A 16,098-nucleotide genomic window follows, 5' to 3' on the forward strand; every position below is an offset into this window, starting at 1 on the left:
CCGGGCGACAGCCCAGAGCCGGGAGGGCCACGGCCACCGGAAGAGTCGCCGTCGCCAGCGGAGCCGGGAGAGTGGGGAGCGGAAGCGGCGGCGGCGGCAGGGGCAGGCGGCGCTGGGACCCGGGAGCGGCCGGAGAACAAGGGAGCTGGCGCCGTGGCCGGCCGCGGAGCTGGGCTGAGCCACTGGGCCGCGCCGAGAGCCGCCGCCGCCGCCCGAGAGGCCCGGCCCGGCCGCCCGAGCAGGCCGTGCGCGGGCCGCCGGGCCAGAGGCCGGAGCCATGGGCGAGACCAAGATCATCTACCACCTGGACGGGCAGGAGACGCCGTACCTGGTGAAGCTGCCCCTGCCCGCCGAGCGCGTCACCTTGGCGGACTTTAAGGGCGTTCTGCAGAGACCCAGCTATAAGTTCTTCTTCAAGTCTATGGACGACGATTTCGGGTGAGGATGGCCCCCCGCCTCGCCTCCCGGGGAGCCCGTCCCCTTCGGCTTGTAGGGGCCACTCGGCCAGTTTGGACTTCCCTTGCGACACTGGCTTCGAGCCCTACTCAGGATTCTAGGCGGTGACTTGGCCATTTGGGCTCCCCTTGATATTTTCAGATGCTGGAGTTCCAGCCTCTCTAGGGACGCTCCTTTCGCTCTTGTGAGGTACCTTGGCCTCCCTAGTTTAGGAGGACGTTCAACTCCCCAAGATAAATTAGAGTTCCAGCCCAGGAAGTCCCCTCACCTCTCAGAGACCAGCGGTCCACATAGACAGACACACCCCCACCCCTCCACCCAGTTCTAGAGCTCGAGTCCCCCATCCTTCTCCTGCCCAGGGAGCCACGTTTTTAGCACAGACTTGAGGAGTTTGGCACTCGGCCTTCGCTTTCTCCATCTTTTCAGCTCCACAGCTCCGAGCCATATTTGGAGTACCGTGCATCTCAGGGCTGTGCTGTGGGACTTTGAACTGGGGGGAGGGGGAGCTGGGGGTGCTCAGGCGCTAGGCTGTAAGCTAAGGCCTGCAGACCTGATGTTTATTTAGCTGCCCCCCTTCCCTTGTGGGGTTGTGTGGGATGTTGTCAAGGGAGCTCCTGATGAGGAGTCCCCACTAGCCCAGATGTTGATTTCCCCTCAGAATTGGGGCCTTTTTCCTCCAGATGGTGGCCTTGGAAAGGGCCTCAGAGCCTGGGTGGGAGGGCCGGAAGAGTCTCTTGGCGTTCTTCATCTTCGCTCCCTGGCGGGGTCTTCTCCTCACTCAGCTGCAGGGCTTTGGACAGGCGGAGTTTGGAAGCAGCAACTTCCCCTTTAAGAGGGGATGGAATGTTGGAGCCGGAAGGTTCTGTAGCAGCTGGCCTGGGAGGGGGAGCCTGGCTTATCCCCTCACACCCCCCCTCCAACTCCCAGGGTACTGGGGGAGGAGGAGGCCCCCATACTAACTGGGCGCTGGGCCTGGAGTCCTGTGGGGAAGGCCTGCCCCAGCCCTCCAGGCCTAAAGGCAGCCTCTCCAGCAATAGCCTGAGGCCTGCACTGCTCTTTGCAGCTGAGGCCCCAGAGCTGAGTGAGGGGAGACATTCTTCTTCCCAGTGTTCATCAGTCTGGTTTCTCTCCCAGGACCTCAGCCCTCCTGGTATCAGGCAGCAAGCACCTTCTCTCCCCTCTGCCTGGCATGTTTTGCTGTCACTGTTCCCTCCCCCCACCCCCAACTCAGGGTTTGATGAGCCCATGAGCCCATAGGTGTAAAATTGGTTTTACAGTAGGAAGTACTGTGCAGCTTCTAACTATTCTTGTTTCTGTTGTTATTCCTACCCTGGGGTACTCCTGGTGTATAATGATTGTCTGGCTTCAGTCCAGAGACAGACACCGCTGATTAGAAGATTCCGAAGAGGGATCCATATGCAAAGGGTAGGAGTGAGGGGGCAGATGCCTTGGCCTGGTAAGAGAAGAATAGAGTTAGAAGAGACCAAGCTACTTCCTCAGGATATGAGATAGGGGCAAATTAGCAAAGTCCAGTGCCCTGGGGCAGATCCCACTCAGCCCAGGTTGCTGGCAGGCCAGGCCTAACTACAGTCATAGGAGGGCCCCCATTCCATCCGCTCACCGTTGACTTAATGTTGTTCTTTAAATCTATTGTCAGCCCACTCACTCACTCTTAGCTTGACCAAATCAATAATATGAAATCACAGGTCTGATTTTCTAATTATACTTCTTTCTAATATATATTAAAAATAAATATTTACTATTGAATTAAGCCATGTTCATTCAGGTAACACCTGAACACATCTTGCGTACATCATGTACTTAAACCATCCTTTGCAAAATATCAGAGTAGGCCATTTTAACAGGGTTGAGAACAATGCTAAAAAAATGAAGTGGAGGAGATTGATTTTGTTTTTCTCCCCAGAAGGATTAATGAGCAAGAGATCTAATAGGGTTATCTTATCACAGAAGACTAATAATAGAGGAATATATATATGTATTTAACAAACTCTTTTTATGGTGCTTACAGTGTGCCGAGCACTGATCTAAATGCTTTCCAAATTTTTACTCATTTAATCCTCTTAAATAGCCCTATGAAATAGGTAGTAATATCCCCAGTTTACAGATGAGGAAAGTAGAGCACAGAAACCTGAAATAACTTACCTAAGGTCACACCGTCTGGCTAGTTAGTGGCAGAGCTTGATTCCACATCAGGAATCTGGCTCCAATGTCTAAGGCCTTAATCACACAATTGTAGGTATTATTATTATCAGCATTTTACAAATGCATCCTCTCGGGGGGAGATGCTGAGCCTTGGCACACAGTAGAGGTGATAGGGCTGCCACGCATCCTAGCCCCCTGAGAGGAGGATCAGGCAGAGGCCAGTGGCCCCTGCTGACAGACGGGAAAGGGGGTCTGAGAAGGAAGGCTGCTGTCTCTCCAGGCTTATCCTCTGAGGTCCTGGTTTGCGAGGTTCTCCAAGTCCCATCTGGTCTCCAGAAGTATTTGTCAAGCTCAGGGTAGGCCCAACTCTCTTAAATGATTTGGGAAATAGAGGAAGAATAAACATTTTCAGCCCTGAGAGAGGGTGGATGGGAGAACAAGGTACCCATGCTAGAGTGGCCTCGAGCAGCGGGAGAGGGCAACGTGGGAAGTTGGGTCACTCATTGTTGCTCCCCGCTCCATGTCACACGGTGTCCTGCCTCTGGGCCTTCTGCCTGGAGCACTTTCCCCCCTCTGGCTTCTCCAGGTCTAAATTTTCCTGTCCTCTGGGTTGAACTTTTAAAGTTATAGTATTTTCCCCTATTTATCTGTACACCTTCCCAGCTCCTAGCCAGGACATGACACCTGAGTAACACTTAGCAGATGCCTGTCCAGTGACCACTCTGACCACTTCCCACTTGCGGTATGCTTATGTGACTGTAACCTCCGAGAATAAAGCAGGCCCCAGGTCTGATGCTTCTTGAGGTTCATGCAATGGCTAGCACAGGGCTTAAAACTCACTGGGATCTCAGCAAAGGCTTTTTCATTGCATGAGCGACCAATGATAGCAGGTTTATTTGGTTCCTGCCCTTACAAACTTACACCTAGTTAGAAAGAGAGAATGGGTCCCACTAAAGATTGCCAAAGGTAGAAACGAGCATTTATTGTATGCCTAGACTGTGCCAGGCATTTACGAATCCCATTTACTAGGATGAGACAAAGGCTTGGAGGAGTTAAGAAACTTCTCAAAGATGGGAGGGCTTATAAATGACAGAACTGGAATTTGAACCCAGATTTATCTGACTCCACTTAGGGTGTGAGTGTGTGTGTGTGTGTGTGTGTGTGTGTGTGTGTGTGATGGAACCCTGAGCCATTTAGCTCCATTATGGGAGGGGGAGGCCTGTCTGAGGTCCCCCAAGGCTGCTGAAGATCAGCTGATCATTGTGAGTCAGCAGAGCCTTGGCGACCTGTCAGTGACCCCAAGAAAGAGAGGAAACATCTGTAGCTGGTGCTGTGTGGTGGGGCCTGCTTGGGGAGGGGGTGCTGGAGACTCAGCAGCAGTTTTCCACCACAGGGAGACCCTCTCCAAAGCAGGTCACAGAATCTCTGCCATGTGGCTCACATCCCCCCTTTTCCTTTGAGATCCAGTTCCCATTGAGGGCTGTAAGCTTAGGGTACCCTAGGACCAGACTGGCTGGTAGGTCTGAACTACCTCTCTGTCCCTTTTTTCCAGCCTGTTCTGTCTCCAGGCTTTCTGCCATGGTGGGCCGGAGCTGGATGATGTGAGCTGCTTTCTTGGGGTCACTGTGGGGTTGGAAATGGCGGAGGAGCCAGAGCTCAATGGGAGGGAAGAGCGTAGGCTTGGCCTTCGAACTTGGCTGTGAGTCTAAGAATGTGAGAGCATCACAAGGAGCCAAGCACGTTCCCAGCTCTGGGCAGAAGCTCTTCAAGAATAGAGGCCCGGGCTTCGCAGCCTCTTTCCTTTCTGTCTTCCTCCTCTGCTCACAACTCCGTGCATGTGCCTTCCTCTTGCCCCTGATCACATCTTTCCAGCTCTGTCTCCTGGTGTGTTTGACACAGTCTGGGGGACCTCAGACTTTTCCAATTCCTTTCGCTGGCCCCAAACTCTAGTCATGGTCCAACTTCGTGCCTCACTGCATGCCCCAGGCCAAACTATATGCCTGTGACCTCATCCCACCCCCATGCCCACATCACTGTCTCCCCCACCGTCACCCTCCACACAGTCCCACGTCACCTCTGTCATCGTACAGGAAGGAATGTGAAATACTGTGGAAAGAGTACGGGTTTCGGTGTTAGACAAGCTTGGGGTGGAATTCCAGCTCTGACATCTTCTAGCTCTGACCTTGGTCAAGTTACTGAATGTTTCTCAGTTCCTTATTCATAAAATGGGGGTCATATTGTCTACACAATAAGGCTGATGTGAAGATTATATATTATAACCATAGGGAGGGTATAATTGGTAGGAATAAAGGCTTAGGAGTCAGGCTGACTAGGATTCAAATTCCAGCTCTTCACTTATTAGTTGTGTGACTCTAGGTGAATTTCTGAACCTACTGAGCCTTAGTTTGCCCGTCTGTATCTATCTTACAGCATTGCTGTATTAAATGAAAAGACACAAGTATAGTATTAGCTTGGTGCTTGGCCCATAATACATGCTCAATAAGTGAGAGCAATTGGACGATTAGCTCAATGGCAGTAAATGCCTTCTCCCCTTCTCTTTCCTAATTTCCTTGAATTCCTCGTCCACACCTCTTAGAAGAATGTCGGGATTCCCAGTTGAGAAGGGAATAATCAGGCTGTGCTTTTCTAGTGTAGGGTCAGAGGGCAGGAGCCCGGAGAGTCCCGTTGGGGATAGGGAAGGCTCTCAGGATTCTAGGGACAACGAGCTGCCGCTGAGCTGCCAGAGGGATGGCCGGATGGCTCTGTTGGTTAGAGTGGGAGCGCTCCACAAGGCTGCCAGTTCAATTCCTGCATGGGATGGTGGGCTGCGCTCCCTGCAACTAAAGATAGAAAACAGCGACTAGACTTGGAGCTGAGCTGCGCCCTCCACAACTAGATTGAAGGACAACGACTTGGAGCTGATAGGTCCTGGAGACACACACTCTCTCCCAATATTCGCCAATAAAAAATTAAAAACAAAAAACAAAAAGGGTGTTCCCTTAAAAAAAAAAAGATTCTAGGGAGTAGCTGCACTCATGGGGGCAGCAATTTGTCAGATGTAATTTGCAATCTGATGACTGGGAGAGGACACCCCAGAAAGGCAACTGCATCTCCCCCACCCCTGCCCCCATTTGAATAGGCTTGTGCTGGTGGTTTGATTCCCAGTTGAGGGTGGAGGAGCCCATGAGAGTTGAGATTGTGAGGACACCTCCATTTCCACCCCAGAACACCCCCTCTTTCCTTGCAGAGTGGTGAAGGAAGAGATCTCGGACGACAATGCCAAACTGCCCTGCTTCAACGGCCGGGTGGTGTCCTGGGTAAGGAGCCCTCCTCAGCCCTCTACCCAAGTTCCTGCCGTGGGCTGGACGGAGGAAAGCCATCGCTGAGGTTGTAGCTGGTGGTTTTATGCTTCAATATCTGAATCTTCCTTGAGTTTTCTAACTGAACACTTTCTACCCCCGATTCTATAGTCTTGGTGAAAAGTGAGGGAGGGGTGGGAAGTGGGGAAAGGCAGACACAGAAACACATACTGGAGACAAAATTGTCTCCTCTGCCCTTTGAGGCACTTTGCCTCAGGTTCCCTTCTGTCACCTGCTGACCTCTGACCCTGGTTCTCTGCCCCCATCCCACTTCACCAACCCATGTCTCCCTGCTACCTTTTCAACCCAACAGCTTGTCCACTTCCCATCTCAGCTGCTCTTGCGTAGTCCCATCTCTTCTCCCTTCGTGTCCCTGCTTCATTCTCCCCAAGTCTTCATGCCCTGCCAGAAGCCAACTATCCTACTTCTCCCTGGCACCGCTGTGCCATACTACCTCCCATTTTCTCCACATCAGCTGGTGTCAGCCGAGGGCTCACACCCAGAGCCAGCTCCCTTCTGTGCTGATAACCCATCGGAGCTGCCACCGCCCATGGAGCGCACCGGAGGCATTGGGGACTCCCGGCCCCCATCCTTTCAGTGAGTGTGACCTAAGGGTGGGGAGGACCTGTGGGGGAGGGCCCGTCAGCTCAGCCTAGGGCTGGGGGAGGGAGCCCCCAGCCTGCCCCCTCCCCCACCAAGTCCTCTCTTCTCTGCAGCCCTCATGCTGGTGGGGGCAGCCAGGAGAACCTAGACAATGACACCGAGACGGACTCGTTGGTGTCTGCCCAGCGGGAGCGACCACGCCGGAGGGATGGCCCAGAGCACAGTGCGTCTTCTCTGAAAAGATGCCTTTACCACCCCCACGCCCTCCCACAGCTCCCACATCTTTGCCCTACTTCCTGAGCTCTGGATACGCCTGGCCCAGTGCAGCCCCTGGCCTGCCCCTGTCCTCCCTCCCCTCCTGCGTTGGGCACTGTGAGCCTAGCTGCCTCCATCCCCTGCAGCAACCCGGCTAAATGGAACTGCAAAGGGGGAACGACGGCGAGAGCCAGGGGGTTATGACAGCTCGTCCACCCTTATGAGCAGCGAGTTGGAGACCACCAGCTTCTTCGATTCGGATGAGGATGACTCCACCAGCAGGTGGGGCTTTGGTTTCATGAGTTACTGGGGGGGCGGGTGAGCCCTGCGGGGGCTGGCCGCCTGGGAGGGATGTGGGCTTTGTGCTGGGGCCTGGGGCCCTGCAGTGCCTCCGAGGGGGCAGGACTAGGCCAGCCTGGTGGGGAACGACTGTGGGCCCCACAGGTTCAGCAGTTCCACCGAGCAGAGCAGCGCCTCACGCCTGATGAGAAGACACAAGCGGCGGCGGCGGAAGCAGAAGGTGTCACGGATTGAGCGGGTATGGGGCCAGGATTGTAGGGGTGGGTGGGGCAGGGCCAGGGCTTGCGCTTGCTCAGATCCCCTCCACTTGGGTCAGTGTTTAGAACTTAGAGGGGAGGTGGTGCTGAGGGCTCATCTGGAGGAGGAGCGAGGCGGGAGCAGTGAGTTCCTGCCCCTCTGCCTGCTGCTCATGGTCTCCGTCTATTACAGTCCTCATCCTTCAGCAGCATCACGGACTCCACCATGTCGCTCAACATCATCACGGTCACTCTCAACATGGGTGAGTCTGGTGAAACAACACTCTTGACTGCCTACTGTGTGCCAGACACTGGACAGACGAGGAGTTCAAAAAGGCACAAGATATGTTCCCTGCCCTCAAGGAGCTCTCCTTCATAAACATAAACTGGTACATAAGCTGATCATTTCAGTATCTCATGATCAGGGCTATGACAAAGAGTACAGAGAGCTATGGAAGCAGTGAAAGGCATCAGGGAAGGCTTTCTGGAGGAGGTGATTTTTGATTCCTTTCCCCCTTCCCATTTTTCAGCCATTGCATTCTTGCTCTCTGATTTCTGCCTTAGGTACTCTCTTTAGGAGATAGCTGGGTGTCGTGAAAAGAGCCCGAACTTTGGAATTTAAATCTGAGTTTGAATACTGGCTTTGCCACTTAATGGCTTAGAAAAGTCACTTAAATTCTCTGAACCTCAGTTGCCTGCTCTGTAAAATGGGTCTGAGCCCCTGCCTCACAGCCAGCAAGGATTAAATGAAAGCCTATTTGAGCATGCCGAACACAGTGCCTGATTCCAGTTCAACAAATGTTACTTCTCATCCCTTTCCACCCTGTCTAATAAGGGGCTCCCAATTTGGGTAGGAACCTTGCCCCCCTCTCAAGGTCTTGTTACTCCCTGTAGAAAAGTATAACTTCTTGGGCATCTCCATTGTGGGCCAAAGCAACGAGCGTGGTGACGGAGGCATCTACATTGGCTCTATCATGAAGGGTGGGGCTGTGGCCGCTGATGGACGCATCGAGCCAGGAGATATGCTGTTACAGGTACCACTGCCCACCCTGGCTGCTGGTGTGCACAGGGAGTGGGGAAATGTACCCTCTGTGCCTTCTCATTCTTCCTATCCTCTGTATTCTGTTCAGAGGCTCCTTCTTGGTGGGGGGAAGACCCCTGACTCACCAAGCTTCCCTGCCCCCTCCCCAGCCAGCTGCTTATCCCCCTCCTGGTCCTCTTTCCCAGGTAAACGAGATCAACTTTGAGAACATGAGTAATGATGATGCCGTCCGGGTATTGCGGGAGATTGTGCACAAACCAGGGTATGGAGGGGATGGGGCATTGCAGGGGGAGGGGGCAGGCATTTCCGGCTGTCAGGCAAGGAGCTTGTCTGGCTTCCACACATCCTGCCCTCACTAGGGACACCCTTGCTTTCAGGCCCATCACCCTGACTGTAGCCAAGTGCTGGGACCCAAGTCCACGTGGTTGCTTCACGCTGCCCAGGAGTAAGTGAATGGGAGACTTGTCCCTAAAACTGGTGCCTGGTATACGTGAGCCCTGTGTCTCCTGCCTTCTGTGTTGCCCTGAACCCTCACACCTACCCTGTTGGGCCTGGCACTGGGCAGGGTGGGCAGCCCCTGATTCCTCATCCTCCCTGCAGGCGAGCCCATCCGGCCCATTGACCCTGCGGCCTGGGTTTCCCACACTGCAGCCATGACTGGTACCTTCCCTGCCTACGGCATGAGCCCCTCCCTGAGCACCATCACCTCCACCAGCTCCTCCATCACCAGCTCCATCCCTGACACAGAGCGTGAGTGTCCAGCCTAGGCCCCTGGGTTCAGCACACAGGGCCAGGTGGGAGGGACTAATGAAAGCCTACATTGAGACTCTTGCTTGAAAGTTGGAGAGGGATGGAGACGGGCATCAATTCATTTCAGCTGCCTCACCCTGCAGCTTCCCTCAGTGGATACCCGACCCTCACTAAACAGCGTTTGCTTTTGAACAAGTAGTGAGCCCTCAGTGAGCCTTAGTTTCCTCTTATAAAATGGGACTAATGGAGTGCACTTTACCAGGTTCCTGGGGGTTTAACGAGAGGTTATAAGTGAAGCGTCGCTCACAGTGTGTGGCACAAAGCAAGCACACAATAATGGCTGCCATTTTAGTTACCCTAACACACATTATGTACTGTGCTAAGCACCTTTATTTATATTTTTTAATTCTCTTCAAATTTTCTTGTAAATAGATATTAAAGTCCCTATTTTTATGGAAGGGGAAACTGAGTGTCCAGGAGGTCAGTAGTTTGCCCAACATAGGTCCATATTTATTAGGTGGTAGAGCTGGAAGGCAAACTCCTGTCTGCCTAACTCCACAGCCCCTTTTTGCCTCACCATTCTGCCTCCCGCCCCCAGGCCTAGACGACTTCCACCTGTCCATCCACAGTGACATGGCTGCCATCGTGAAAGCCATGGCCTCCCCTGAATCCGGGCTAGAGGTCCGAGATCGCATGTGGCTGAAGATCACCATCCCCAACGCTTTCATCGGTGAGAGGCCCCCATGGTGGGATGACGGACAGGGTGGGGAGTGAGTGGCCAGGGCAGGCCGGGGGCCGAGAACTCCCTGGGGCCACTCCTTTGAGCTGGAACCAGCCCCGTCCTCTTGGCTTCTGTGAGGCCAGCTGAGCCCAAGTGAGGTGGGCCTCCCAATCAAGTGGCCGCCTTGCCCCCAGGCTCCGATGTGGTGGACTGGCTATACCACAACGTGGAAGGCTTCACTGACCGGCGAGAGGCCCGCAAGTATGCCAGCAACCTGCTCAAAGCCGGCTTCATCCGCCACACTGTCAACAAGATCACCTTCTCCGAGCAGTGCTATTACATCTTCGGCGACCTCTGCGGCAGTATGTGCCTCCCCCACCTCCTTGCCCTGTCTCTTGGCTGGGATTGGGGAGGTGCCCAGGGATGTGGCAGCAGAGTCCGGGGAACCCAGCGGTGGGGGGGCAACAGAGCTGGGGACCCAGCTCAAGGCCTGAGAGTTCCGTGATGGAAGCAGAGCCCAGTCCAGCCTCTTCACCTGCCCTGCATCCCCCTCGAGGGCCTGGCATTTTCTCAATACCTGCTCTGTGCCTGGCATCATGCTGGTCGTTTCTGAAGCATCATCTTATCGACCCTCACAACCCCCTCCCCACCCTTGGGGAGATGGATTACTATTTCTGTTTTCAGATGAGGAAACTGAGACATGTAGAACTTAAATAGTCCACCCCAGGTCTCACAGCTAGAAGCAGAGGAGCTAGGCCATCGGTCCAGGTCTTTCTGGCTCCAGGGCCTGGATTCTTTGCACCATCCAGGGCTGCCCCAGGTGTGTGGTGCTGCAGACACATTGCCTCAGCAAGGCTAAACAGAGCTCCTACCCTTGGCCCTGCTCAGCCTCCCAACACCAAGCAGGTTACCCCAGGACAGGACCCAGGGCTGGCCTCAGGCCCAAGTCCTCCGCTTCCTCAGACCCTGTGGGTGCACTGTGCCTTGGAATGGAGCTGGAGAAGCTGTCAGGGCCACGTTGTAGAGGACTCAGCAAGCTATATGGAGAGTTTGGACTTGATCCTAAGCGAGTACAAAGCCAATGAGGGTTATTGTACAAAGCAAGAGAGGTCTGCATGGAAGTCACCTTCTTCTGAGCCTAAGGACAGCCCTTGGGAAGGGAAGTCCTTGAAACAGGACAGCATTGCTGAGGGATGGAAGCTGAAGCCCACCTCCAACAGGCACCTATGCTGGAGGGAGCCTTCTCTCTGCCTGGTGTGCTGGCTGGAGTCTGAAAACTAACTCTTAAAATGCTTCAGATTAGGTCCTAGGGACTAGAAAGGCTGTTTCTGTGGCGCACAATCCTGGTGGAGGGTGGGTCCCTGATCCTTAGCAGCTCCAGCGTAGCCCCGTGGAGTAGTGATAGATGCATAGGGTTTTGGAGTTAGACGTTCCGAGTTCAAATTCTAGTTCCATTCTTACTGTGTGAACATGAGTAAGTGACACAGCCTCTCAGTGGCTCCGTTTCTTGATCTGTAAGATAATAGCAGAATGTATCTCATAGGGCTGTTTTGAGGATCATGTAAAATAATGTTCATAACACTTTCAGCCCTGTGTTTAGCCCACAGTAAGTGCCCTAAGAAAGCTGTCTATTATTCATGTACTTAATTGATTATAAGGTGAACATTTTTTTCGCATTTCATCATCTCTGAAATTGGGGTGCATCTTACAATCAGTGGCTTCTTCGATGCAATCAAATCTGGTTATTATCATCCTTAGCAGAAGTCAGCCCTAGCCCCAAATTTCCAGGGACACACTTTTCAGAATAGCTGTGGCTTTGGCTCAAGTGACCTTGTTCCATCCCTGGGGCCTCCTAGATCTTCTACCTATGGACTAAGGCCACCAGAGGCCCAGCTCAGAATCATGCTGACAGAATAGGCTGTTTCCTTCTCACTGGCTGAGGTCTCTTCAGTTGGGAGTGTAGCAGTCTCAAAGGGAAGATCTGGGGACTTGGGTAGCTCCAGGAGTACACAGTCACTCCCCTTCCCTCCCCCCCCGCCCCCCCCCCCCCCACCGCCTTGAGACGACAGCCCAGAGATTGAAATATAGTCAATAGTTCTTGGAGCATGAACCAAGGCAGGCCCCTGCTTCCCACCACCACCTTCCGTGCTAGCTGCTGGCCTTCACAGGTTCATGGCTTGGCCCCCACTGCTTCAGCCCCCTCAAAGCCACCTCTCCTGACCTCTTCTCTCCTGGAAGATTGTGCTGGCTCATTTAGGGGCTCAGTACAGGGGCTCAGTCTGTATCCGGCAGCTGGCCCCAGCAATTACAGCTCTCTGAGAGCTCTGGGACCTGGTATAGATGGGGTATGAGCAAGGGGTGTCCTACGCAGGTCATTAGTCCTCGTGGCCCCTCATGCTCCCTTCCAGGGAGTTCCAAGATTGGTGAGGGAGCAGCTTTGCCCTTAAGGAGTACACAATTTATTAGGGGAGAAAGAGTCATGAAAGAAGTGATGGTAAGACAGTGAGAAAAGTGCTGTGAAGAACCAGGCCTGCTGGGAATGGGATGGAAAGCACAGAGGAGGCACCTTTGTAGGTCCTTCCCCCCTCACTCCCACCCTTCCCAGCAGCACTAGAAAATTGATCCGGGCCGAGGGCCTTCTATATGTGGGCTCTGAAAGGCCTTATGTTCATTCTGGTTTTTAATGGGCATTTTTTTAGTACTAGGTGAAGAGGGAGGGCAAATTTTCCCCTAAATTTCCCCAAACTGCTTCCTATTCCTTACTAATGCTTTCATCTGGCAAGATTAAAAAGTAAGCAACTTTTAGCTTCTTTTCTGGCAAAATTTGGGTTGACCTCAGACTGGTCATTTTACCTCTCTGGACTGTACTTTCCTCATCTGGAAAAAAATGTGATTAACACCTTCGTAGGGTTGTGGTAACAGGGTTGTGGTAACGTTTGCAAGAGGTGAAGTGCTTTGTATCCTGCCTAATGAATTGCAGGTATGCAGTACCTAGTGAAGGGCTGGTATTTCAGCCTCCCACCATCCCCTACCTTTCATCCTCTAAGTGAACAGAGGAGAAAATTGCCATATGAATTTTGCCCCTTCCAGCCCACTGAGGAAAGAGAAATTTCCAAAGGCTTGGTAGGGGGTCTCCACACGACTGGAAGTTGGGTGTCAGGATTTGGCATTGAGGCTCTGAAGTGGTGACTCAGGGCCTTCCGGAGTAGGGTTTTCCCTGGGGCTGTCTCTACAGGGTCTCCCTCTCCATCCGGAGGAGGGAGTTTGAAGAAGGACTGAGAAATCTCTGGCCTATGTCTCCTCCCATTCTGGGGAGAAACTACCGCTGCTGTTGCTGTCATGTCAACCAACCTAGGCCAGAGACTACTATATCTCCTGGTATAGGGGTGCGGGGGCATGGGAGAGTACCAGCTCATCTGGCCCTCTCCTGCCCTCCACAGACATGGCCAACCTGTCCCTCCACGATCACGATGGCTCCAGCGGTGCCTCTGACCAGGACACTCTGGCCCCTTTGCCACACCCGGGGGCCGCCCCTTGGCCCATGGCTTTCCCTTACCAGTATCCGCCGCCCCCGCACCCCTACAACCCGCACCCAGGCTTCCCGGAGCTGGGGTACAGCTACGGCGGGGGCAGTGCCAGCAGTCAGCACAGTGAAGGTAAGGCAGAGGGGGCCGCGAGGGTTGGGTGGGCACAGGCGCGCCCTAGACTTCCTGCGCGAGCGCTGAGCATCCCCCACCCTGTCTGCCTGTCCCTTACAGGCAGCCGGAGCAGTGGCTCCAACCGGAGCGGCAGCGATCGGCGGAAGGAGAAGGACCCGAAGGCTGGGGACTCCAAGTCGGGCGGTAGCGGCAGCGAGTCGGACCACACAACCCGCAGCAGCCTGCGGGGGCCGCGGGAGCGGGCCCCCAGCGAGCGCTCGGGGCCTGCCGCCAGCGAGCATAGCCACCGCAGCCACCACTCGCTGGCCAGCAGCCTGCGCAGCCACCACACGCACCCGAGCTACGGTCCCCCTGGCGTGCCCCCTCTCTACGGCCCTCCCATGCTGATGATGCCCCCACCGCCCGCGGCCATGGGGCCCCCAGGAGCCCCTCCTGGCCGCGACCTGGCCTCTGTGCCCCCCGAACTGACCGCCAGCAGACAGTCCTTCCGCATGGCCATGGGAAACCCCAGTGAGTTCTTTGTGGATGTGATGTGAGCAGGGCCCCTCCCCCACTTCCATCCCACCCCTACCCTGGCTGGCTGCATCCCTCTCTCCATCCTTCCTTCCGTCTTTTTTACTTTGTCTGGTACCTAAAAGGGAAATAAACAGAACTAAATCCAGGCGCGCTAACTGCTCGCTGGGCTCAGTGAGGGCGGGCGCATCCACTCATCGTCCCTGCAGCCCCTAACCTGCCATGGCCCCAGCTTGGCCCTCTGCCCACTAACCGCTACACAGGACTTCCCAGGATCCTTCATGTCCCTGGGACCCGACTCGCTGGTGCTGTTCCCTACTCCCTTCTCTGCATACACTTCAGGAGTCGACCTCAGCAGTGCCCTTGAGGACCTGCTCGGCCCCTTGTCCCCACCTCTCCCCACTCAGTTTCACCATTCATCCACCTACATCATCCCTCTGTTACCCTCATCCCCTTAAGCATGTGTGCCAATCTCTTGACTTTTCCCCACAATACTGACACCAAAAAAAACTTACTTCGTCTGTTCCTCCTCCTAACTGTCCCCTGCCTGCTGCTTGTACCCTAGAGCTGGGGTCACCTCCGGTAACTATCCCTGCCAGTGCTGGGCCCTTACCAGGAGCCCAGAGGGCCCTCCGGTGCCTGATCTGCTAGTGGCTTCAAGGGAGCATTTCCGCTCTACCCCACCACCATCCAGCCCATCGTGCCTGCATTTGTGTGCTTGTTCCTTCAGACCCCTAACCCTACTAACCAGCAGGCTCATCTCACCTCTGGGCCTGAAACATTTCTTCTCTTTCTTTTTTCCTTCCCCAATTTTTCCTGGGCCTGGAGCAGCCAAGAATTTCGGGCTGTTTGACTTTCTGTGAGCCCCCAGCGAGGGGAGGCCCAGCCTCCGAGGAGACCAGGAACCCTGCTTCAGCAGCCCCTCAGGGCTTCCCAAGGATATTCAGCCCCTACACCCATACTTCAACATGTTGAGTCACTAGGCTTCTGGGGAGGGCCCCAGCCACTTGCCCACGTACGACTCTGTTCGCCTTTCCAGACAGTGTGTGCGTGCTTTCTATTTCTTTCTCTTTCACATGTGCACGCGCGCACATGCCTATGCAAGTCCACTGAAGCTTTAGGGCTGGTCCCTGCCCAGAGGGCTAGACCCTCTTCCATTCCTCTCCCAGGTGATAGGGCTGGTCCCGATTTACCGCTACCCTTCCTCCCCTCCCTCCTAGTCCTCAAGCCTCCCACACATGTCCTCCTCATCTTCCTACCTGGATAAAGCATAAGCTGGGTCTCCGGCTAGGCTCAGCAGAGGACTCCCCAGACAACTGACAGGCTGTTCTCACCATGCCTACTGCTGCACAAACCTTTCCTGTTTTCACAATCACCGTGATACCCCAGAACAGTCGGGCAGGGGGACTTCTGGGACGTCCAGACAGTGCCAGGTTTTATTTTTTTACCTTACTTTTAGTTTAAACAAATCACGACTTTCTCTTTAAGTCTCTCCTATAAATTCTCCTGGCTCACCTAGGCTCCCCTATTCAAAACTGGGATGTCAAGAGTGAAATGAAGTACTAAGCTCCAGGTTTTGGGGTAAACCCGGATAGGGGCATTTTGGCATTCATTCATTTCAACAAATACTTCCTGGGGTTTTTAGTGAGTGAGGGCTGTGTTGGAAGTCTAACTCAGTCTTGCCTGCCATGTGGAAGCTCTGGGTTTGTTCCCAGCCAAGACCATGGCTTCCTTTAGCCACCACTGTAGGGCTGCCTCCTGTACTTCTTTCTTCTCTGACTGCTTTGTCTAACTCTCTTGAGAATTCCTCCACTATTGCTCATGCCATCGGTGCTGGGGCTCCCAGTGTTCATTACATTTTCCTATTTACTCCCCAAATGGTGTCATCCATCTTAATGTCCTCAACTGCCACTGATACACTGATGATTCTCATATATATACATCTCCAGCCCCCATTTCCCTCCAACCTTTAGATCTGTATTTTTATCACCCACTAGACATCTCCATGGACATGTCCATATGGACTCAACTCATTTCCCTC

General features: G+C 54.0%; 1 protein-coding gene across 3 annotated transcripts; it reads left to right on the forward strand.

The window, feature by feature from the left end:
* The first annotated feature begins 98 nt into the window (after positions 1–98).
* Positions 99–15,058, forward strand: DVL3 (dishevelled segment polarity protein 3). 3 transcript variants are annotated; one of them, XM_074328746.1, is made up of 17 exons: positions 319–438; positions 4,172–4,220; positions 5,867–5,936; positions 6,454–6,575; positions 6,695–6,804; positions 6,983–7,118; positions 7,281–7,374; positions 7,566–7,635; positions 8,267–8,406; positions 8,600–8,676; positions 8,792–8,859; positions 9,015–9,164; positions 9,763–9,894; positions 10,080–10,247; positions 13,326–13,541; positions 13,644–14,054; positions 14,889–15,058. In XM_074328746.1, the coding sequence occupies exons 2-17, from the start codon at positions 4,198–4,200 to the stop codon at positions 14,918–14,920; spliced, it is 2,019 nt and encodes a 672-aa protein (XP_074184847.1). In that variant the 5' UTR covers positions 319–438; positions 4,172–4,197; the 3' UTR covers positions 14,921–15,058. The 3 variants fall into 3 exon arrangements, with proteins under 3 accessions (XP_019591422.1, XP_019591421.1, XP_074184847.1); XM_019735862.2 differs by lacking the exon at positions 4,172–4,220 and having other exon boundaries at positions 132–438; XM_019735863.2 differs by lacking the exons at positions 4,172–4,220; positions 14,889–15,058 and having other exon boundaries at positions 99–438; positions 13,644–14,205.
* Positions 15,059–16,098: the final 1,040 nt, after the last annotated feature.

The sequence above is a fragment of the Rhinolophus sinicus genome, linkage group LG01, assembly GCF_036562045.2.
Source record: "Rhinolophus sinicus isolate RSC01 linkage group LG01, ASM3656204v1, whole genome shotgun sequence".
NCBI classification, from domain to species: domain Eukaryota; kingdom Metazoa; phylum Chordata; class Mammalia; order Chiroptera; family Rhinolophidae; genus Rhinolophus; species Rhinolophus sinicus.